Source organism: Cnephaeus nilssonii, assembly GCF_951640355.1.
Source record: "Cnephaeus nilssonii genome assembly, chromosome: 12".
In the NCBI taxonomy this organism is placed as follows: Eukaryota; Metazoa; Chordata; class Mammalia; order Chiroptera; family Vespertilionidae; genus Cnephaeus; species Cnephaeus nilssonii.
Window position 1 is genome coordinate 20,576,286 of NC_137083.1, and position 25,645 is coordinate 20,601,930.

The following is a 25,645-nucleotide window of genomic DNA, read 5'->3' on the forward strand; positions in this document are numbered from 1 at the left end:
TGATAAATATGAGAGAGGCGCTGAAAGTTGGTAATACATTCTGCCAAAAGTTTAATCTCCTCTTGCTTCTTTGGGCCATATTTATATAGAATATTATAGGCTGATGGTGTGAGCAGTGCTTTATCCAGTTCCCTCAAGCTCATTTCACTGTTAATATTAATATATCTACTAGAGAATAGGGAATAAAAAATGGTGGAATTTCCAACAATTCATTTTCTTCCCCTGTAATGTTGGTTCCTGAGGTAAGGAAAAATCTTCAAAGTAGTATTTAAAATTAAGTTTCTTGAATTATCTATATATTTCATTAAATTTCTCAGTAATTTAACATTGCTCGGTGAAAAGCATGCACCTAATCAAACCACATTTAAAAAACATATATCAGTTTCTCTACTTCTCTTGAATTAAAACAAAAAGACACAACTTTGTTCAAGGTGCCTGCTGGTGTTCAGTGTGTGATCACAGTGGGTCAGAGCACAAGGTGCCTGTGTAGTGTGTGTTTACGGTGGGTGAGAGATTGGACGACTCCTGTTGAACTGCAGAGCTGAGACCCTGGATCCCAAGGGAAGATGCTCTTCTGATGTGGGTAGTGGAGTGGATTTCCTTCCAAGGACTAATTTGCTTTTCAGAAAAGCTTGCTGAAGGTCAGTCAGATTGAAGATCAAATTAAAATACTGAGAGGAGCAGTGAAGCCATCGACATATATATGACTAGGAACTGAGTGGACATAATACAACTCATGTCAAAATGGAAGGAGACTTGGGGTGACGAATACACAATACAATATACAGGTGAAGTATTATAGAATTGAAACCTATATAATTTTATTAACCAATGTCACTCCAATACATTTAATAGAATTTTTAAAATAACGTTTTTAAAATTTGCAAATATGCCTTTGTTTTTCCTTGGACGTTATTAGTAAGAAGGTGCAGGAACTCCTTTCAGGCTGGTCCTTTAAACATCTCACAGTAGGAATGTATTGAATTAAGCCATCTCAATATCCTCTGCCTGTTCCAAACCGTGGATGTATGAAAAAGGTACAAAAAAGTTATAAAATGCTCTTAGCGCCCAGCCAGCATGGCTCAGTGTTTGAGCGTCAATCTATGAACCAGGAGGTCACAGTTGGATTATAAAAAACAGCTTTATGGTGTCATCATGTCCAACAAGCACTATGACACAGTTAAATTTAAAGTGGTATGCTAACTGTTGTTGTTGTGGTTTTTTTTGGTGGTTGTTAATTAATACATTATTGACCTGTTCCAATGAATTGAGCATAAACAAAAGTCAGAATGCTTGTGTGTCTTAGTTTATACACGTTCTCATTTTCATTTTGCTTCTATATTTTACTTGAAAGAGAACTCTCTAGTTATAATTTTTAGAACACAGATAGGAAAGCAAAATATACATTTTCTTACCACTTAACACACTTTTTGCTCATAAGCTATCATAAAAATACTGATATTTTTATAATTATCGTGTTTTTCTTCTTCCATAACTAATACAAGAATATTATTTTAATTTTTATTATTAGTAACTGGTTAATAACTGTGATATAATAAGAGATTAGTAAATTTTACATCGCAAAATAATTGAAATTGCTGAAGTGGCATATTTAATCCTGTTTATCTACTCTTCATTTTGTTTAGAGGTACTTTGTATATACAGGATGACACATATTTACATGAGGAAGATTGTAGTTCCTGTTGTGTCTGCTTATAACATTAGATCATAATACTGTAGGTAAATGCAGGTTTTCTTCTATGTAAATAAGTGAGATTAGAGGTCTTTTTACTAATCCATATTTACATGCACTATCTGGATTTTTACTGGTGGACAGTGAATCTACAGTTAATAGCTGTAGTACTTTATGGGAATGTACAATGAAAAGTTAAAAATACCATATAACCAGAGGAATATATTGTTATAGGTGAGTTAACTCTTTATTATCATTAGGTTGCTCTCATAAACATATGATCATAATTTAAATGCATTATTAAACTTATTAGTCCAATACATCAAAATACTGAAATAATGTTTGGTATTGAAAGAGAGCTACCTAGCTGAGCAAATATTCATGAAGCTATGTGGATGCCTTGTGCCACACAGCTCTATGTCTATGAAGAGTCATCAATTTGAGTAAGGGAGAAATTCCAGAAAACTAGCTTATGGTAAAGCAAAATACAACTCTCCAGGCTGAGTTGAATTTACCAGGAAGCTAATCGAGCACAAGCTTCAGAGCCTCTTACTACCCATGGCCATTTACTTTCAAGGCCTTGTAAAAGGGGCCCTAGCAATGCTTGTGAGTGTATACTTAGGTGACATTTGTAAAAGTAAAATATCTGATAAGCATGTTCATCTATCTAAAGAATGAACAGATTAAAATTACTTGTTAGAACGATGGCATGTTTGTGCGGCGTGTTGACCAAACTGAATTTTTTAAAATTCCTTTTTCTGCCCTAGTCTGTTTGGCTCAGTGGACAGAGCGTCAGCCTATGGAACAAAGGCTTCCGGGTTTGATTCTGGTCAAGGGCACATACTTTGGTTGAAGGCTCCTCTCTGGCCTGGTCAGGGAGTGCACAGGAGGCAACCAATTGATGTGTTTCTTTCACATCAATGTTTCTGTCTTTTCCTCTCTCTTCCACTCTCTCTAAAAATCAATAGAAAAATATTCTCTGATGAGAATTAACAACAACAAAAAGAAATAAAATTTATTTTTAAAATTAAATTTATTGGGTTGCATTGGTTAATAACATTATATAAGTTTCTGGAATATGTTTAAATAAATGAGGGATTGCTGATCTGCAAGTAATATAATAAACAAAGGTGATGTATAGCATATCAAAATTGAAAGTATCGTAGAATAAGCCATATGGCATAAAATGAATCAGTGTAGGTCGTGGGAGGGTCAGATACCAGGTCTGTAAGTTAACATGCTTTATCTTTTTATGAAGTATTTACAGGTGTGTACTGACACCTGCACACACAAACATAAACTTACTTTCTTTTTACTTCGTTCCATCTAATTGAAATGTTCTTGGACTTCACTGTATTTTTAAAAAATATATTTTATTGATTTTTTACAGAGAGGAAGGGAGAGCGAGAGAGAGTTAGAAACATCAATGAGAGAGAAACATCGATCAGCTGCCTCCTGCACACCCCCTACTGGGGATGTGCCCGCAACCAAGGTACATGCCCTTGACCAGAATCAAACCTGGGACCCTTGAATCCACAGGCCAATACTCTATCCACTGAGCCAAACTGGTTAGGACTTCACTGTATTTTTTTTTTCTTCAGGAATAATTTACTTTTATTTTATAGTTTAAGCAATAATAATGCAATCGTGTCATTAAACAATAAAATAAAATTATCACTATTCAAACTATAAATGCAAACCAGTGAAAGATGATATTATTGCATTAGGTATTTCACAATGATTGGCAATGATATTACTGCATTAGGTAAACACAATGATTGGCAATGTTAACTCACTAATATATCACAAGCAAGCGTCTAATGCTGGCCTGACCAGTGTGGCTCAGTAGTTGAGCATCGACCGATGAATCAGGAGGTCACAGTTTGATTCCAGACAGGGCACATGCCCGGATTGCGGGCTCGATCCCCAGTTCTGGGGGTGGGGGCATGCAGGAGGCAGCTGATCAATGATTCTCTCTCATCATTGATGTTTCTATCTCTCTCTCCCTCTCCCTTCCTCTCTGAAATCAATAAAAATACATTTAAAAAAATTTTTAAAAATCTAATGCTGATTGAAACAACTAAAATAATGTTACTATTTCTTCTTCCCAACAGCATTAACAAAGGAAAAAGTCCTTGGTATTAATTATTTTGCTGTTATTGCTGATGTATTGCTGTTGCTTATGTTGGTACTAAGTCATTACAGGGCCTCATAACTGCTTCGTGTGTAAAGAAATTGGAAAAAACTTATGAAATAATTTTATGGATGATAAAATTCCCCAAATTCATATAGTATGTTGATATTTGAGAAAAAGCCTTAGGAGTAAGAAAGCTGGCTAACTTCAGTTTATTTATGGAAGAAATAATTAAAACTGATATTTTGACAAATATAGGGTGTCCCAAAAATGTATGCACACTTTGAATAATTATTAATTCCAATGGGTTAAATATGAAAAGAAAGAAACATCAATTGAGCTATAAAAAAATTGTGTATACATTTTTTGGGGACACCTGTATAAGTATCCAGGATGTGTTCACTATGAATGTAGACACTATAACAGATATAAGCAGTTTCTATTTAAACCAAACAAATACTACATGTGAAATTTTAACAACAAAATTTTGTGTCTCTCCCTTCCTTTAGAAGGAAAGAATGCTCATCACTAGCTGATTACTGTTATCCTCAAACTTCATCATTATCCTTGACTTTCATCTTTAGTAAGCTATTTGTTCTTCTACTTAGACTTTCACACTCTAGTTTGGGTAGGTTATTTATGGGAACATTTTCTATATTTGAAATTTCTTTGAGGTCTTATGAAAAAGGATGAACATCAAATTTCTTCCTACACTATACTTATAATGGAAACAAAAGTAAATAAGACTCACCCAGTGGCTCAGTGGTTGAATGTGAACCTATGAACCAGTAAGTCACAGTTCAATTCCTGGTCAGGGCACATGCCCGGGTTGCGGGCACAATCCCCAGTGTGGGGCATGCAGAAGGCAGACGATCGATGATTCTCTCTCATCTTTGATGTTTCTACCTCTCTCTTCATCTCCCTTCTTCTCTGAAATCAATAAAAATATATATATATTTAAAAAGTAACAATACACTACATACTTGTGTGACTCGATTAAACAAAAATTCCACAAATTATTAAAAAGTAGCTTTGCCAACTTCTTCGGCTGTGGCGTAGACATCTTAAGGGGCCAGCTGTTTTCACTCCAAATCAATAGATAGAAGAGCCATCCGGTCGCACAAACTCCACGCTTCAACTTGGTCTTGCAAAAATAGAACTTGCTGCTGGAGCATCTCCATCTGTAAACATTTGGAGGGGATGCTAAAAATATATCATGGGCCCAGCCTACGTGGCTCAGTGGTTGAGCATCAACCTATGAAGCAGGAGGTCACGGTTCGATTCCCGGTCAAGGCACATTCCCAGTTGCAGACTCAATCCCCAATCAGGGGCGTGCAGGAGGCAGAGATCAATGATTCTCTCTCATCACTGATGTTTCTATCTCTCTCCCTCTCCCTTCCTCTCTGAAGTCAATAAAATATATTTTAAAAAATAAAAAATAAATAAAAAAGTAGCTTTGCCAGCTACGTTATTGAATTAATTAGAAATAATGCCTGACTTTTGGTAAAACAATTCTGTGGAATATGCCTCAATAAAGAGTAGCATCTTGCTTTTGGTGATGGGGACAGATCTTGGGACTATGGAGAAAAGAATGATCCTCAGGGACTGAGTGAGACAGTTGCATTGAACATGACATTTAGCCGGATTATACATAAAGACCTAACTCAAACATTTTGCTTTCCATTATAACTATAAACTGCAGTAGGATGCCCTAACGTACTCAAAGACATGGTCAAGGAGAGATCAATAATAACGCTTTTATCTCCAGTCCAATCCAAAAGACAGCCTGGACCACAAAAATGCATTGACTTCAGTGAAAGGAGTGTAAGATTAGGGAAACGGGCTGCTGATACCACAAGCTCCTCCTTTTCATTGTACTGAAAATATACCTGTACCTGGACCTATCCATAACATATAAACTACACTATATCATCTCTATCTATCTATCTATCCATCTAATGTTTTCTTTTTGTGAAACTAGTATTAGGAATATTCTTAACTTCTATCTATAGCTATATGGAGTAAATATCCTTTGATATTTAAAGGTTTGAATTTCAAAACATGAATGAATAAGCCGGTTTGGCTCAGTGGATAGAGTGTCGGCCTGTGGACTGAAGGATCCAGGGTTCCAATCAAGGGCACATATCTTGGTTGCAGGCTTGATCCTGACCCCTGGTCAGGGCTCAGGTGGTCGGCAGCCAATTGATATGTCTCTCTCACATCCATGTTTCTCTCTGTGTGTGTCTCCCCCTCCCTTCCACTCTCACTAAAAAAAAAAAAAAATAATGGAAAAATATCCTTGGATGAGGCTTAACAACAACCACCACCAAATAAATAAATAAATAAATAAATAAATAAATAAATAAATAAAACAAAACTCATTTGGACCTTTTATTTGCTTTTTTTGTCTAGTTGTTCTGGCTAGAGCTACCAGTAAAATAGTGAATAGCAGTTGTGAAAGTAGACATTTTGTCTTGTTCCTAATCTCAGGGAAAAAGTTTTTCACCATTGAGGATAATGTTAGCTCTGGGTTTTTAAAAATGCCCTCTATTGTGCTGGTGGGAATAAATTATTGCTTTTCAGCTATAACAATAATAATACTTTGGAGCTCCAGTTTGTATATGATTTCCACAAAGACAAAAGGACCATTGCTAAGGGTAAATTGTAAAATATCTGTATGGCAGTACTTTAAGAGAAAGGATTATCAAAAGTAGTTATCAACGTGGTTATCCATGAAGAGTAGAATATTGAATAGATATTGATATGTCCACACCGTGGAATATTTGGTATTCTTATATATTTTTAAAATAATAAGTTAGGTCTATACATATCGACCTAGAGGAATGTAGACTATCTATTTTAGAACGGAAAAATATTTTAAGTAAATTAATACAACATAAGCTAATTTTTGTAAAAACAAAAACAAAACCACCCCCAATTTGTGTGTGTGTGTGTGTGTGTGTGTGTGTGTGTGCGCGCGCGCGCGCGCGCGTGCGCGCGTGCGCACGCGCGCACTTTCTATGAATGCAAATATGGAAAAGGATACATCCTGTGGTAATAATTAGTTACCTAGAAAATAAGAGGGTAGAAAGCACATGGTAATTTCTGTTACTAAATTAAACATTATCTTGTATTAAGGTACAAATCCTTCAGAAGATTTAATTAATACCTTATTAAAAATTAATTGATAAATATTTCAGAAGACTGGTATGAAAAGAGTGATAAAAACTTGTGGAATAGCTGGAGAAAGGTTCTTTGTCAAGGGGAAATAAACAAAAATGTGGAGGCCAGCATGACAGACAGCTGCTACACAGAACAGGCTGGGAGGAGTGAGAAAGGAGGCTTTGCAGGTGACTGGAGATATTAACTAATCAAGACAGAAAAGCACTCACTTCCAGGAGCTCCCAGTTTAACAGGTTGTGTTCTATTCCCCTAAGTGTTTCTGGGAAATGACAACTTAAGTAGTCGGGGTTTTTTTTGTTTTTTTTTCTTTTCAGGTAAAGCCTCAAATATCAATTTGAATGTATCATTTTAAACTTTGTGATTAATTATAGCTATGTACAGACCATTTCCCCCCTAATTTTAGGGTATTGCTGCCACCTGTGGGTAATAATAGAGTATTACATACAGTTTGCATCAAGACTCCAATATACACACCAGTGAGTTAGGGAGTAGTGAATGCCAGACATAGCTTGAGTTTCATACAGTTTAGTAACAGTTCGATTCAGTTCAAATATTTATTATAAACATTAAGCACTGAATTAGGCACTGGACATTTAGAGGTAAATAAGCAAGGCTTTGCTCTTTTAATTAGTCTCTCAAGGTTTAAATTGAGTAGAGAACCTGAAGAATGAGTAAAATACCTTTGGGAGAAAGATGACAAAGACAGTCACAAGGACACATGGGTACACTCCAAGTAGCCTCTTCTAGATTTGGGAAAGGAGGAGAGACAGGAGGGGCAGAATCTTCAACAGAGTGGCTCAGGGCAGGTCTATGCAGAAAGACCAGGTCACCCCAAAGGAAGTTTCCAACTGGCTGTGAGGATCCATGACGACCAAGGCAACGTCTGCTGCAGGGGAAAAGCAGAAGAGCAGCACCCCACCCTGACAAAGCCTCGCCACTCTGTAGGACCCCCGTCACCTTGATCACACCAAGGCATTGTACCCACAGAAAACAAGCACTCTCCTGTCTCCCCCAACACCCCTACGTCAAACACACACACATCTTAATAACCACCCTGTTACAATGATGGTATGTTTCCTCATTCAGCCTTACCACACACACCATCATTCGATGACTTATTAGAAATTCGGTGAGGATAATATATTGACCCTTCAGTCGCTGCTGTTTATTTTTACTGAATTCTGTGGACTGTTCAAAATTTAGTTATGTGTATTATTTCAGAATTTGCCATTTATGTGTTCTGTGCTTTACTCAATTTGGGATGTATGTTTTGTAGGTTGATATTCAGGAATGAGGTTATTTTTGAGTTAGGTTTTTTTCAATTTCGTGAATTTTTTATGTCAGTTTATAAAAGTAAATAAACCAGAAGTCTACAGCGACAACATGAGCACAAAGTGATTTCTGTCACAGCACCTCGGTCAAGAGGAAGATCCTGGCAGCAGTCCTCAAACGCTTCACCCCTGGCAGAGCTGGAAAGCTTGACCACAGGTAAGATTTTGGTATATGGGTAGGAGTCACCCATGTGGCTGCTTCCTAATTCCTTTTTCTTTCTCCTTTTAAAATAACATCATTTTAATTCACTAAATACTAGTATACCCTCTTTGTTTATAGTTCTGAGAGTTTTCATAACCACCTACCTCTATAAGCAAGATATAGAACAGATATCTCCCTCCAAATGTACCTCCTTGTCCATCTGATATCAACAACTGTCTCACATGCAGCCCCCGGCAACTACTTCTCTTCTCTCTAACCAGATAGTGTTGCCTTACAATAATGTCATATAAATGGAATCATACAACATGTAGCCATTTAAGTCTGTCTACTTAAAGCATAGTGCAACTGAGATTAATCCTTATAAAAATGGCACATTTACAGCTCTAGGATGGCCTGTTCAGCAACATTTTGTTTGCCAATCACAGCCTGCCAATGTCTCTTATTGACAAGAAATATATCATATTTAACATTGGGGAGAGACATATAAAGTTTATTAAAACAGCTTGACAATTACTATGTAGGTATAAATGAAGATTAATGGGTGCAACAATGAAGGTGCTGTGACAGAGAGCAATGACTGTGACACTCTGGAGATGTCTTACTTTTCTTGGCATGGAATTTGTAAGTCCTTTATCACTGGATGTATTGCAGCTGAATCGCAAAGAGGATCTTTCCAGTAAGAAATAGTGGGAAGAGCAGTTTAGGCAAAGGAAACAGCGTGAACAAGGATATGTGATACATTTTGATGTCACTGTTGCAATACAATGAAATTACAGAAAGGAGTTTGAATCCATCTCTATTTTCTAATCCCAAAATAAAATGCCTTTTTCATCTGATATTCTGTAGTCCAGATGAAATGCCACCAAGTTGTGTCATGCTAAGCAAGTGTAACTGGAATAGATTATACTGTGACTTGAAAAACAATGCTAGACAGTCTTGAGAATATGAGTAATTAACTGAGCATTCTACTGACCTGAGAGGCAGTTAAATACAATTGGTAATGATTGTGTATCAACTTTGGTTTTGTTTTTTAAATATTTGAGGGGAAAACATTAGAGGACAAAGCAGTTTTGTTTTGTTTTAAGTAGGTTGTTTGGTGCCCTAATGTATGGAAGCTGGATCTCTGCTGGGGTTATCATCTTTTAAAACCGATACTGGGCCTTATTCCTAACTCTCTTATGAACCTGCTGAATAACACCGTCCACTCAGACCCTTGACCTACCCTTCCTTATCAGCATAATTCATACTTATACTGTATTTTAAAAATATATATTTTTATTGATTTCAGAGACGAAGTGAGGAGAGATAGAAACATCAATGATGAGAGAGAATCATTGATCAGCTGCCTCCTGCAAGCCCCCTACTGGGGATGAGCTCACAACCGGGGCATGTGCCCTGATCAGGAATCCAACCATGACCTCTTGGTTCGTGGGTCAACTCTCAGCCACTGAGCTACAGCAACCAGGCTTACTTCTACAGTGTTCAATTTATTCCGGCAGGTACTTTCCAAGTGCCATCGATGCCTCAGGCACGGAGCCATCCTCTACAAGGTAACATGTTGATCCACACAATCTTTACTTTCAAGGACCTCACAGTTTGGTGGAGTAGGCAGATGAGGATGTAAGAAATTCATGGGTAGAGATGGGGGCTGTGAGAATGCCAGTGCGAGAAACAGGGCAGGCGGGAGCGTGCGGGCTGGCACGGCTCCCAGGCCTGCACATTTCCGTCACAGGGAGGAGCAGCACACAAGCTGACAACACTGTCCCTGTGACGGAAATGTGCAGGGCATGTACCTTGGTTGCGGGCACAGCCCCAGTGGGGGGTGTGCAGGAGGCAGCTGATCGATGTTTCTCTCTCGTCGATGTTTCCAGCTCTCTATCCCTTTCCTTTCCTCTCTGTAAAAAAATCAGTAAAATATATTTAAAAAATAATTAGAAGATTATAATTAAACTGTGCTGCCAATTTGATACTCTATTGTTTTTAGAGATTATCATTAGGAATAAGTCATGCTGATTCATTAAAATAAGCTGACCACTATTTAAATCATCAGGTTTAAAGAGGACCTTAAAAAAGATGTTTCTGCCAAGAACTTCCAGGAATCTTCATGTTTTATATTATCCTGCTATACACTTGATTTTAAGAAATTAAAACTGAACATAGTGATTTGTTTTTTGAAACCTTTGTTCATTTAATTCAGATATGGTTCTCTTTCATCTACAAAATCCTTTTATTACAGTGTATTAGTGGCACATGCCTATTTCATTACTGCCTGAAGTTGAAACTGCTACTCATAGAAGCAATTGTGGCTCTAAAAAATATCAGACAGGAAATTCAGAAGCAAGACTGGGGATTTACTCTGGTAGTTAAAGGGGAAGAAAGAGGCCTTTTCAAAGTATATTGGAAGTCTCTCATTAAAACCATAGTTCAAAACGACATAATTTACAATAAGCCATGTTTTCTTAACATGTTCATTTTTCTATCTCCTTTTGCAGTGAATTATAATCATCTGTTTGCTTCTTTTGAGGTGTAGTTTGTTTCTCATCCAGATTAAGTGTCACAATTTTAAGGGTAAAACTGAGATACATAATGTCTCACTGTCACCTAACAGGTAGGCTCCCTTTTATGACTTGGTTGCACATAAATTGTCAGTCACACATGTGGAGAGCTACAGTCTCATCCCATCCCTCCTTTCAAACTGCCATAAGCGTTCACAGTGTTGTTGTTTTTATTCTTGATTGAAAACTTACGGAACTATAGAATTCTGATTTGTTACATTTGTGTAATATTTTAAAAGATATTTATTCTATAGATCCAGAGAGACAAAAATGCATAGTCATGCTTACCAAATGACGGCTCATCAGTCCTGTATTTTCTTTTTCTTTTTTTTATAGATTTCAGAGAGGAAGGTAGAGGGACAGATGAGAGAGAATCACTGATCGGCTGCCTCCCGCATGCCCCGCACTGGGGGTCAAGCCCACAACCCAGGCATGTGCCCGGGCATGTGACTGGAATTAAACCAGGGACCCTTCAGTCCACAGGCTGACACTCAAGCCACTGAGCCAAACCAGGTAGGGCAGTCCTTGTATTTTCTTAATACCACATATCAGAACTTTCATTACAGTCTAAAATTTAATAATAGCTCCATTTATCAAGTGAATACTATATGCCAGAATGGGCTAAATGCTTTCCATTCACTATGCCTTTTAATCCTCACCACAGCCCTATGTGGATGCATTTACCTTCTTGTGTTACAAAGAACGCTTAGACATAATGGTGACCAGAACTGGGATTTCTAGAACAGATCTGCCCATCCACAAAGTCTGCTTTCTTAATTGCTACATGATCAGCCCGGCTCTCTTCCCAAATCAAAGACAATGTGTTAGTGAAAAGTTGATTTCACTGGTGGAGAGGGCTCCAGAACTTCCACTCCCACTTTAGTCAAAGCCTTTGATACATACTACTTTCTTTGAATAAATTGTCTTAAATAAGACATTGATCTAGATGACTTCTTCAGTTCTAAGTTATGTTTATTCAGATATAACTAGAGTATCTCTTTTACTATTTTTATTATTATGCAGGTAAGACAACACTGAAATTTTAAGGTAGGTTTAAAATGTTTCAATAAAACAAAAGACCGTATATTTAAACATTAAGGAAGAAAGAAATTCATATGTGCAAGGCAAATAAATAATAGTACATGCTACCTTTTAATTATCTGTGAGGGATCTACAAACAAATAGAGGCATAAAGGAATATATGTTGCTTAATATTAGAGTTTGGAATGGAAAGAGACTGTAAGTTGGCATGAGAGGTCTATCTTTACAGTGATGAAAATGTTCTAAAATTAGGTTATGGTAATGTTTTTACAGTTCTATAAATATTCAACTATTCATTGAATTATACACTGTAAACAGGTAAATTTTGTTATATAAATCACATAAGCTATTTTTAAAAATGAGTTTGCATCTAGTAAAATTCAGACTTATTTCAAATTGGATTAGGGTAGGTGCTTGAGACAGTTGAACAAAAACTAAATTTATTGACATCTATTAGATTATTTTGTAAATCTAACTATTCATGTCCTAAATAATAACATTACTGCTCCAATAGTATCAAACATTCCTACTACAGTTATAGAATTTAACTAATTATATATCACATGGTATAATTACAAGGTAAGGTAAGGCTCAAAATGATTTATGGTTTAGAAGAGGATGGTAACATAAATAATATAAACAAAAATAGGAATGTCACAGAACTTTACCACCTGCTACAGTATTTTACTGAAGGCTTCTAGAAGAATTTAAATAACAGTCAGGTATAATCATTACTCTTACTAGCCAGCCATTTCAATTATAAAGGTATTTTATAATATATATTTAAGATGCATACAGTATTGCTTACCATATGTCTATGGATGGAAGTTGAACAGGAAAATATACACTTTTTCCAACTCCATTCAAAGGAATTTTAGTATTTCAATCTCATTTTAAATCACATTGTGAAAAATATTAAGTTGAAACTATTTATTAAAATACCCATTTTTAAAGTTGCTTCTATTGTATAAAAATGACAGAAACAAAATCTTTGAAAGTAACTTCTCAGTCTTCTGTAAAATATTCTGAGTTATAAGATAGGAAAATAGCTTAGCTAAGAAAGCTTATGTCGCTATGTTGCAATCTGTGTAGTTTTGCATGGCTGATAGATAGTAATTAGTTTGTCAACTTCTATGATTATGAATTTATGTCCAAAAGTAAATTTAATCAGGGGTTAAGCCTTTCTACTCAACCGAACATTTCCAAGGAGTCTCTTTGGAATCAATGATGTTGAGATCTGTTTATATTAAGGGCTTGCTTTCTAGCTGATGGATGAAAGATTTAAAAAAAAAATTTCCCCTATTGTGGCAAAAGATACATAACATAACTTTACCAATGTCCCTCCCCCCAGCCCTTGGCAACCACCATTCTATTTTCTGTCTATGAACTTGAATGCTCTAGGTACTTCATTTAAGTAGAATCACACAGTATTTGCCCTTGTGTGTCTGGCTTATTTCACTTAGCATGTCTGCAAGGTTTATTCACATCAGCAGTCTGTACCAGAATTTCCTTCCCTTTGAAAGCTGAATAATATTCCATTGTATGTATATACCATCTTTTGTTGGGTTTCTTCCACATTGTAGCTATTGTGAATAATGCGGCTATGAACGGGGGTACAGAAAGATTCATTCCCATAACCAGCATTCATGCCAGGCATGCAGTGCCCCTCTCCCATCTTATCCATATTTTTTCTAAAGACAATAAACATTATAAAATTCCCAGTTAACTCCTCTTTAACAGAAAGGAATGTTCTGTTGTTGACAATGAGATGTCTGTTTCATTTAGTGTTTCTGTCTGGGAGCAATGCCTTCCCCAATATAAATTAAGAGCCAGAGCCAAGACATTCATTTTTGCAGCAAAAGTAGTGAGCCTCACATCATCCTCTTTCCCGATACTATTTCTATGAACCCCCTCAAAAAGATGTATAGGGAGAGAGCAAGACTCTCATCTAGGAAAACATACACAGGCCAAGGAATTCAGATGTTATATAAACGTGTGTTTTTCAGTAGGAGCACTCTACATTATACTGCATACTGTAATAGGATAATGCTGCAAAGGGTACATACCTTCTCTGCATGTAAAAGATCCACCCAAGTTTTGTGCATCATGAATAATTTTTTTCCCCAAGATGGGCTAATGCTTCTATTTTTGGAAACAGGTTTTTAAATTTTAAATGGCAATTTCTCTTTCAAATAAAATGATTATAAGTGATTTTTAAAGTAACTCATGTATGTGTTTGGGCACCTCCTGTCTTTAGCACCATGCCCACTCCAAATCTATAGGTAGAACTCTGTCGTGAACCCTGGCACCCAAGGTGTCCAGGACTACCTCTGTTGACCCCTCAGACTCTGCGGGCAAAGTTCCAAGAGTGAATACGGGGGCACTAGAAGGAGACTGCCAGAGAAAAACTAGGGGAGTGAGGTTTATTTAATAACATAATGCAGAATCCGTGGGGAGGGGGCTGTTTGTTTTTTTGTTTGCTTGTTTTATGATAGGGGCTCCCTCTGCAGAGACCACCACACATCTGAAGACAACTTCAGATTGGAGACCATCCCCAATGCAACCTTGGGAGTCATGTGATCATGTGCTAACGGATTCTGAGTCACTGGTCACCACTGGCCCACTAAGGGAGCTCTGGGCATCACTGCTCAGTAAATACACGATGACTGCCACCATGAGTTTGGAAAATTTCTAAATATCTCCCTTCCTAACCTGTCACAGAGGTAAAGGAAGAGAAGGACTACTGTTGCAACACTCTCTACTGGCTCCTCCCATCCTTCATCGCCGAGGCAATTTCTGAGAATGTTCGCCTTGGGGGAGCAAACAGCAAACAAGCAACCGGATTAACAGATGAAAAATCCATCTGCAAGTATGATGGGGCACTGCCCCTTTCAATGGAATCTTGCAAAACTTCTCTTATTGGAGGTCCATCTGAGCGGTTCCTAGGATTACCACGGTTTCCTAAAGCATTTGTTCCAACAGCGAGGCACGAGATGCCAAGCTATATCCCAGGCAGCTCGTCCCTGGGGTGTGTACTGCTTGCTAGACACCTGAGATCTCACCGCAGGGACCCGCGGGGGCGTCCGCCCACTCCAGGGGCAGGTTGGGCGTGGCTTCTGGGCAGGTGGCCGGGGCTTGGAGGGAGGAGTCACCAGGCTCGCGCCAGCCACAGTCCCTGGAAAGGTCGGCTGCACCCCAAAAGCGAGGACAAGCAGGGACCCTGAAGGCCGAGGAGAAACAGACTAAGCAAGACCTGCGGGAGCCCCATCCTCCCCGCACCCACAGCGGGGGTTCTGCAGGGCTTTGTCCCTACGGGGCAGCAGCGATGCCTGGCGGAGTCTGGGCGCTGGCGCTGGCGCTGATGCTCCTTGACGCGGGGAGTGGTCGGCCAGGTAGGGCGCTGGCGGACGGGAGCGCAGGGGCGCCACCTGGACCTTTGGGGAGGGGGCTTCCCCGGTGGCACGTGGGAAATCCTGTGCACATTTATGGCCGTTTCGGTATTTGTCCCTCGCCGACTTCCGCTCTGTCCATCTCCTGTCTTTGGTCATTTACAGCCTCGGTGTTCGTTAGTAATCCTTGGGAGGTTGTTGTCGCCTCTTCTGCTTTAAGATCCTCGGCTCTGTTTTGGTTCCTTTGTTTCCTGCTGATATCTTGCTCCCTAAGGTCCCTTTAATTTAACGTAAGAAACTTTTCCCAGGCATGTCAGGTATCCATCCTAGCAGCATTGAATGCGAATGTTCGTAAGTGAGTTCAGCTCTAAACTGCGCGATTTCTACCCCACTACCACCCCACAGCCGGGAATAATTAATAGATGGACACCTTATTCCTACCAAAAATCAACAACTTAAGTTTGGTGATGATATTTTTGTATAGCTGTGAGAATCCGTTTGGCTACGGTACCAGTAAAAGAGATCTCTATGGAGAGAATAGCGCCCCTCCCACTTCTTTATCCACGACAAAGAAAAGTTTAAAATACAGTGACGTTAAAACAAAATAGACTTTGCACCGAAGACCAAAGTCCAAAGACTGAAGCGCTTCCCGGCTGAGCTGAAACATGGAAGACCTCTGGCCGGAGTAGGGCAGAGCAGACCTGTGCTGCAGTTGCCTAAATAAATTCTCCCTCTTCACCACACCCCAACCTGGGGATTCAGACGCCAACCTTCCCAACAGCGGTGCTCCGAAGCCAGGAGCAGATCTGACCCAGTCCTGAAACCAACATCTCTGGCCATGAACGCCTGTGCTGGAGTTGTCTTCCTGGCGGCACCTAAGGATGTGAGGAGCTGTGGGTTGTGACTAATCAATTGAACGTTACAGCACCCTGTTTGTTGATTAAGTATTATTATTATTATCCCTGAAGTTCAGAGAAGTTAAAAGTCGCTTTCAAGGCCAGGCAGCCTTTGAATGGGAAAGCCTGGGATGAAGCCCCAGTTGAATAATGCTGGTGTCAAACTCCCTCTGGATAAGCCTGTTTTTTCAGCCTCAGATAAGCCCTCACTGTTTGTAGATGCAAAGGCAGGAGGGAGTTATTGGTGAGACATTTGTTTGGAAGTCTTCAGTCTTGGGTAGAGGTCTAGAATTAACAATCGTATTCCCTTATGGGAATACTGTGTGTGTGATTCAGAATTGTGGTAAGAAAGCAAAATAGATTTAGCAAACCAATACCTCTCTATTGGACATTGCTTTCCAAACTTTCGTGTTGTTGCAGAAACCATAATCCTATTTTGAAAGCCAGAAGCTTAATAATTTTTTATTTATCCTTGAATTTGGAGCTTCAAGGTAGTTTTTCTCTTTCCCACGTCTTTGGGGAAGTTGTAAGACTTAAAAGTTCACAAATATTCGAAATTAACATAGGGCAATCAATATACCAAAGATTTTATAATTACAATCTCAGATATTATAAAGTTCCTCTCTTCTGGTGTTAAGCATATTCATCTCTTAAAGAATTTATTTATTTTCTTAACATATTTATCAAAAAATTATGAATCTTTAAAAAATGCTAGTCTTGGCCATTGTATTAAACCAGAAAACAATATAATACAAGTTACCTTGTATCTACAAACAAAACTTGAAAACCAAGTGCATATTGTATTATTATATATCTATTATTTGTAACTTGACACATTCTCCCGAAGTATTTGAAATCCAAGTATTGCGGATTCTATTATATAATACTTAGCTGCTTTAAATTATCTTAGGAAGAAGGCAGAACAGAAATGTAAATTTTAATTTTTATTTTATATGTACTTTTGTTTTTCCTACATTCATCACATTTTTAACTTTGCATTAGAAAATAATTCTTCAAAACTGCAAAATCAGAGAACATGTGGGAACTACAGAAGCACTTAGGAAGGAGAAATACTACACAAAATAAAGATGGAGGTATTGACTTTTTCACCAACACAAAATTCTATTGCAAGGAGATCAGAGAAAATATTTCAGTAATTCATGCAAACCTCGCCAGTAATCTCTGTTTAAACATCTTCCTTAGTTTCTAACCAGGTGCAAAATTCTGGTATTGACAAGATCTTAGAACTATTTCAAAGTTACATATACAGCATATCCCCTGACTTCTATCCACACACACTTTATAAAATATTTATGTACGTTAGCAGATTGAGATTATCAAAGCCACAAGAGCCTTTTAGACCAAAATTTTCTTGGGAAATTTAAAACTGGTGGAGCAAGATACAAAAAGAAGAGGAACGTTTGGACTCATTTCTAAAATATTTTACTAAAAAAAATTATTTAGGGAGAAATTTTATCTTGCAAAACAATGCCTTTCATACAGTATAATTGTTATAACTACAAGCAATAAAAAGGAAGAAAATTATAATAATTTTTATAAGCTATACTTGTGAGATTTATTTGCAAGTTAATATCTCTAGTTTTTTGTGCTCCTTATTAAGTTCAGAAATTGATTTTGTTTTATAAACACTTCTGTAGCATGAAATTATATAATAAATGAGCGTTTTATTCAGTTAGATCATTTTTTTTCACAGTGAATACTTTAATAATGACTGAATTTTTCTTTCACATTTCTATTTCATAGATATTATCTTTATTATAGTGTTTTCCTTCAACAAATATAATATTTAATGTTTGGAGATTTTCTACCTACAGTGTCAACAAGATACTCTGGTATCAAAATAAGGAAAATTTCTGTGTTTCTTATTATTTGGGAATCAGGAGCCTCAAAGAAGATCTGTATTTCTCAAATTATTCTGTTTCAGCTGCCTCCTCTATGCTGGGAATAGGAGCTTTCTGTTCTCTCTTAGTGGGTTTGAGAGAAAAAGTATCTTCCAGGCCACCTGCTGCTCAAAAAATGATTTCTCTAATACAACTATAGAACTCTCCCTTTCTTCCTGGTCTTTTCTTGTTCCTCCCTCAAAACTGTTCCTGTCTACCCTACCCTTTCCTGCACTTGGTAATAAAAAATGGACTTCAATAGTCAACTATTAATCAAACTATTTTAACGAAGACCACACTTACATAAAAACACTTATCTTTCCATCCTAGCTCAGGAGTGCTCTCCAGGGGGACACCGGTTACTTCAGAGCCCTCACAGAAGTGTCCATTTTGACTCATTGTTCCTCCAGCAGTCAGCCCCTCAAGACCTGATATGTGACCATTCCCTTGCTGCTGGATGGTATCGATTTGTCATCTTTGACAGACCTGCTGAGATGCCAACCAAATGTGTCGAGGTATTCCAACTAACTAAAAACTGTATGTGCTTGTTCTTATGTATATTTTTTCATGGGAGGATTGAATCTTATTGCACCCATTTATTTCCAATGCTGAATTATTATTTTAATTTTGTGTCAAGACTGAATTAATCTATAGTGTTCCATGTTCCCTTGTGCCGTGGCCAACATAGCCAAGGGTTCGGTGAGCCTGAGGGGGGGCAGCAAACAATTTAGAAAAGACAAAGAGATCTGTGCCTGGCTAAGGCCACAGAGAAAGATCCAGATGGCAAGCTGAGCCTTTATTTTATAGCCAGAGGTAAACAAGGTAGTGGTCACCATAGTTACAATGTTCTTGTGAGTTTCACTTGTTTTGGCAGCACTTGCTGGATCTCCCACAGCCCATTAGCTACCCAGATAAGATCTAGGGGGCAGGTTGGGCTGAGGGAACCCCCCCTCAGTGCACGAATTTCGCGCACCAGGCCCCTAGTAATGTAATAAAGATAGTAATAGTTTATGCTATGCTCATGCAGTCCACCAAGTGGTTTTACCTACAGCATCTTATATAATTTTTACAGCAATTCTAGAATACAGTCGATCATTATTATTTGCATCATACAGTGCAGGACACATATATTCTTAGACATAACACTCCTAGAGTCATCCAGCTAGCAGGTCAGCCAGCCACGTTTTGATCACAAATCGTCATTCTACAATACTCATGTACTTAAATACAAGTAACCCAAAACCTGCTTCTGTTCCTGTCAGTCTTAAATAGAAGGCTCATTCACCTTATTGTTACTCACATTTTGTGAATTATGAAGAAACAGGAATTATTTTCCCTTTTAAGCATGTAACTAATGTGAGAAAAACTCAGGAAAGATATTCAAATTTTACGTTGTGACATTGTAGCTGTCTTATTTTCTCCTTTTCGTTTATTTGCTTGCCACATTTGTGACATTTCACTTGCAATAAACTAAAAAATAAATCAGAATTTGAAAGTAAAATTTGAGGAAATTCACTACGTCCTTAAATATTTGTGTTCTTTTGGTTCTATATTTTAGTTCTTTGGCTAAATTCACTATAACTGATTCCAGAACCTCACACAAAGGTGAAGGTGAACTGGCTCTTTTCCTGGATATCAGCTGTGCCCCACGAGGAAGTATTCCCTGTTCCCATTCTTTCATACACTCTCCAACCTAGTCTCTGGACCATTCTGCTGGAGAACAGACAGAATTTACTTTTTGTCTACAGGATAATAAAAATCTGTGTAAATAAATTTCTACTTAAAATGTTTTAAGTAACTCATGTGCATTATAAAAACGTAGAAAATAAAGGACAGGTAATAGAATAGCATTCATTGATAATCCACCTACATATTCTACCATTAACGTTTTGCTATTATTCCCTCTATTTATCTTGTTTTGTAAAGTTCATGCTATATGTTCAGTTACATAACATGATTATTTTCCAGTTACAGCTACAGCATTAACATTTTTCTATTACTAAAATTATATAGTTTGAAAATAATATTATGTCATATGTACACCATATTTATTTAAACCATTATCATATGTGTGTACTTTCAGACTTTTGCTATAATAAGTAATTATGCAATTAGCAAATGTGCATATAAATCATTGTTTGATTTCAGTCTTTTTGAGTTTTTTAAATACATAAATTGTTTTTTAAAAATATACTGATTTTTAATTCCAGTAGCAATAGATAAAAACATTTTTCTAGTATTAAATATTCTCATGTATTCATTAGCCATATGTATTTATTCTTTAAATTATGTTTGTGTATTTTTCCCATCTGTGATTTTAGGATCTTTAAATGGATATTAAATAGTTAAAATACAATAAGAAATATAGTAAGGTAATAATAAATAAATAATATAACACAGACTAAATATAATGCTATTAAGTAATTTTCTCTTTAACTCATTTAAACCATTGTCATATGTGTGTACTTTCAGACTTTTGCTATAAGTAATTATGCAATTAGCAAATGTGCATATAAATCATTGTTTGATTTCAGTATTTTGTCATCTTTGACAAATATAACTATCAAAATTTTCCTTTATGACTTTTCTTTGCTTTTAAGCATGGGAAAATAATTATATTAACAATTATTGAGACATCGCTGTGTATAAGTTGTGCTATATACATTTTTTCATTTACACTTCACAGCAGTATGAGGTGGGTACTACAATTTACCTAATACAAAAGCAAAGGTGTTTAGTGCCCACAGTCATGCATTTAGTAAGTGCCAAGTTTTTCCCAAATCATATAGTTTCATATTTTTCCTGGGTTAGTTTTCTATTTAATTCTATTTTCCATCTGAAACTGGTTTTGATAATCGGCTTCAAGTGAGGCACTAACTTCATTTTTCCCCAAATTGCCAACCAATTGTTTTTACCAGATTTCAAACAATCCCTTCCTTCTCCCATGATTTTTTGATGCCTCCTGAACTGTACATTAACTTCTTACATATACTATTTCCAGCAATTTTTCAAAAAATCTCCAATGTCAGTTCATCTTTGTGCTATATGTTAAGATGACTTCAGACTGACTTATATTGTCTTAGAATATACTAAGTTATCTGACACCGAATTTCTCTTGTTCATAATACAAATGTAGCAAATAAAATAAAGGTATTTAAATTGAATAAAATTATATTAATTATGAGGAATCTACCTTTAAGTGTACTATTCCATAAAGTTATTTTTTCTTTTATACTACAGGTACAAGTTATTTGATTTTTTAAAATATAATTGATAATTAAATATTTTAAAAGCTGTTTAGAAGAAAATGTAAAATTGCTTTATCTGACACGTATAAAAATAAAATGAATTTTCAACTTTTGTTTTCTCTGATGCAAAAGATGAACCACTGTGGAACACAGGCTCCCATCTGGCTGTCTCTGAGAGATTCAGAAACAATGCCTGCACCAGGGGAGCTCAAGCAACTGACTGCTTGTGCCACGTGGCAGTTTTTGCTGAGCGCTTCTCAAGACTGCTGTCTTTTTCACATCCCAGTGTCTGTAAGAAACTGTGGACAATTTTTTGTGTACTTACTACAACCCACTCAGGGGTGTATGGGATATTGTGCAGAAGGTAAGACTACATGGGTAATACACATGAACTGCTAATCATGGCACTGTGTACGTTTGTGTGTTTATGCCATTCTCCAGATGGTTTGTATGGAGCTAATGCAATGCTCAAGAGATTTTATCTACCATGATTGCTCCAGTGAAGCTAAATTTCTGGTTTAAACTGACCAGATTTGTTTAGGATTCTTTACCAAGATCTTAAAATACTCAAAAATGTTTGTTGATTGAAAGCATCAAAGATTAACATACAATAACAAGTAATAACAAAGGTTAACATCCTACCTAATAATAGACAAATATGCAAATTGACTGTACCTTCGATATGCCCACAATTGGCCAGGAGGCGCGGGGGGGGGCAGGACTCGGGGTGGCCGGGGTGGCTGATTGGGCCGGCAGGACGCTGAGCTCACGTCGCCAGCGGTGGCTCGAGCTCAGCGTCTGCACCATGGCTGTGCTGCGGCACAGAAGGGGCCTCTGGGTCAGCGAGCCCACGTCCCGCCGTAGACCATCAAAAGCGGGGGAGCTGGGTGCCTGTCCGCTCCGGCACCAGGCCTTTCAGAAGCCTCCGCCATGCCGGAGGCTTCTGAAAGGCCTGGTGCACCAGCGGACAGGCACCCAGCTCCCCCGTGATCGAAAGCGAAAGTGTGGGAGCTGGGTGCCTGTCCACTCCGGCACCAGGACGTCAGGTTAGACCTAGGGGACCCTACACGTGCATGATTTAATCATGCACTGGGCCTCTAGTACAATAATAATATTTTGCCTCAAAAGCCACAACTCCAGTCTAATCAAGAGCAAATTCATATGTAGAAAACTGAAAATGCTGGAACATACTGGTATAAGCCAGTATTATTAAACTAGGAAAACACTTGCAAGTAATAATAATTATATGAGTAACACCTATGAACATTTTTATCCTGTAGTTGTTGGATTTTTCAAACTAGGAAACCCAAAATAACACAGGTACAGCAAAACAGTGGCAAAGAATATACATACAATTACAAATTGCAATTAATGGTATGAATAAAAAGATTAAAATTTTCTGTAAATAAGAATAATTGAGGTGAGAAAAGGATGAAATTTATAATGAGGTGTCACCAGATAAAGCCTCTTCTGAGAACAGGGCATTAATACTGAGAGTTTGAGGATAAACAACCCAATTGAAAGTCAGATTGGATTAAAAACAAAATAAGGCCCAATTACAGGCTGCCCAGACAAACCTGGAAAACCAAGGGTCATTTTCTAATGATAAAAGGGTCAATTCAACAACAGGACATAACAATTACAAATTCTTATGTACCTAAAAACAGAGAATCAAAATACATGAAGCAAAACATTGATATTTAAGAATAGACAAATCTACAGTTAATGTGTTGGAGATCAACACCCATCGGATAATAATTAATTGAATATGTAGAAACAAAAACAGCAAAAAAGGAGACTAGAAAAAGTATCAGCCAACATGATCTACATGACATTTAGAGAATATTCTACAAAAAATAGCGCATCAATATTTTTATAAGTGAACATGAAACATTTACCAAGATAGATCACATCTGGGCCCTATTTTAAAAAGTTAGAATATCACAAAAGTTTGAATTTAATTTAAAGAAAACCCACCAAATATCTACATTGGAAAAATAAGAAAGGTCATAAATAGAAAAAAACTCAGCTTATACACATAAAGGAACTAGAAGAAGCAGCACAAATAAGACCCTGAGTAAGCAGACAAAAGGAAATAATGATCAGAGTGAAAGCCAATGAAGCAGAATATAAAAACAGAAAATCAAAAGTTGGTTCTTTGAGAAATTCAATAAAATTAATATTTTAGCCAATCTTATCTGTGAAAAAAAAGATCAATATCAGGAATAAAAGAGAGATACAACTACAGATTCTACAGATATTACAATGAAAAAGAATATAGTGAAGAACTCGGCTAATACATTTGACAATTTAAAGTGAACAAATTTCTTGAAATACACAGAAAAGCAAAACTCACTCAAAAAATAATTAGATAACCTATTAAAGAAATTGTTTTTCTAATTAAAATCTATCCCACTAAAATACTAAAACTAAAACAACAACAAAATCCCACCATCCCTCCCCTCCACCCCCAAGCTTACATAGATGGCTTGGGAAATCTTCTAAACATTTAAGAAGAAAATAATACCACTTTTATACACTTCTTTCAGAGAAATAAAGAGAAGTGACTACTAAACTATTGTCATGTTAGCATTATTCTGAAACTAAAACCAGATATAGGCATTACAGGAAAAGAAAAGTATGGAATAATATTCCTCAAGAATATAAATGCAAATTACTTAATCATCTATTTTGAAAGTTCAATGCTGAAAAAAAGGTCAACCTACAGAATCATTTATAATTCTTTAGACTAGCAATAAACAATCAGAAATGTCATGTAAAATATCAATAATATTACCAAACACAGGGTGTCTCCCCAAAAATGTATACACACTTTGAATAATTATGACTTCCAATGGGTTAAATATGAAAAGAAAGAAACATCAATCTATCAGCTGTTAAAGTGTGTATACATTTTTGGGACACCCTGTATAGGAAATATTTAGCAATAAATATGGGAAAATATGTACAAGAACTATAAAGTTAAAACTATAAAATTTTGCTAACAGAAATTATAGAAGTCCTATAATAATGGAGCAATGAACCATGTTCATGAAATGAAAAGAGTCAATGTTAAGATGTCAATTCTCTTCAAAATGATTTATAGTTCCAAAACAGTCCTAATCAATATCCCAGCAAGATTTTTGTATGGGAATTGACAAGTTCATACTAAAATTTATATGGAAATAGAAAGTAACCATAATCCCCAAACTACTTTGACAAGAAAAAAAAGTTGGTTAATTTACACTATCTGATTGAGACTTATTCTAAAGTTACAGGAATCTACAGAGTGTCATGTTTGCATCAAGATACACAAATAGACCAATGGAAAAGAAGAGAGTGTCCAGCCCTAGCCGGTTTGGCTCAGTGGATAGAGCATCAGCCTGCTGACCAAAGGGTCCTGTGTTCGATTTCAGTCAAGGGCACATACCTGTTGCAGGCTTCTCCCCGGCCCTGGCCCTGGTCAGGGCACCTTCAGGAGGCAACCAATTGATGTGGTTTTCTAACATTGATATTTCTCTTTGTCTTTCCCTCTCTCTTCCACTCTTTCTAAAATCAATGGGAAAATATCCTCTGGTGAAGATTAAAATAAAATAAAATAATAAAATAAATAAAATTTATTACTTAATGCAGACTAAAATTTAGAAAACAAGATATAAAAGTTATAATTGTTTTAAAATATAATCCCAAATTATCTCCATTTGATCTCATCCTGAAAAGGGAAAAAATGTTTATGAAAAAATAAAACAAATAAGTTTTAGTCTGTATTAAAACATACTTCTCTAAAGATTTGTAATTTCAAATATATTTATATCTTTATGCTCAACTGGATAAATATAAAAACCTCAACCTTTTGCAGCTATTTCTAATGCAAAATTAAACCCATGCGGCCCTGACGAAATCGAAATTGAAGGTGACTGTGTTCGTAAGTATCAGATTTTATTTTTAATAATTTATTTTTAAACTAATAATTTCAACGAGCTTTTAAGTTTTGTGATTTACTTTGGATGTTGATTTATGCTAATATTTGACAACACCTCAGTCTAGTGGATATCAAAAATAAAAATCACTTTACCATGCCTTTAAAAAATAGCAGTTGAGTTAGCAAACG

At 36.7% G+C, this 25,645-nt stretch overlaps 1 protein-coding gene across 1 annotated transcript in view; it reads left to right on the forward strand.

Moving 5' to 3' along the window:
* The window catches only part of VWDE (von Willebrand factor D and EGF domains), a gene marked incomplete at its 3' end in the record, with an annotated part of 72,025 nt that overhangs the window by 5,543 nt on the left and 40,837 nt on the right, over nucleotides 1–25,645 (forward strand). The window contains exons 2-5 of the mRNA XM_079786736.1: nucleotides 8,421–8,498; nucleotides 18,617–18,801; nucleotides 21,667–21,898; nucleotides 25,394–25,459. Coding sequence (XP_079642862.1) covers nucleotides 8,421–8,498; nucleotides 18,617–18,801; nucleotides 21,667–21,898; nucleotides 25,394–25,459 — 561 coding nt within the window. The remainder of the gene's footprint in view (nucleotides 1–8,420; nucleotides 8,499–18,616; nucleotides 18,802–21,666; nucleotides 21,899–25,393; nucleotides 25,460–25,645) is intronic.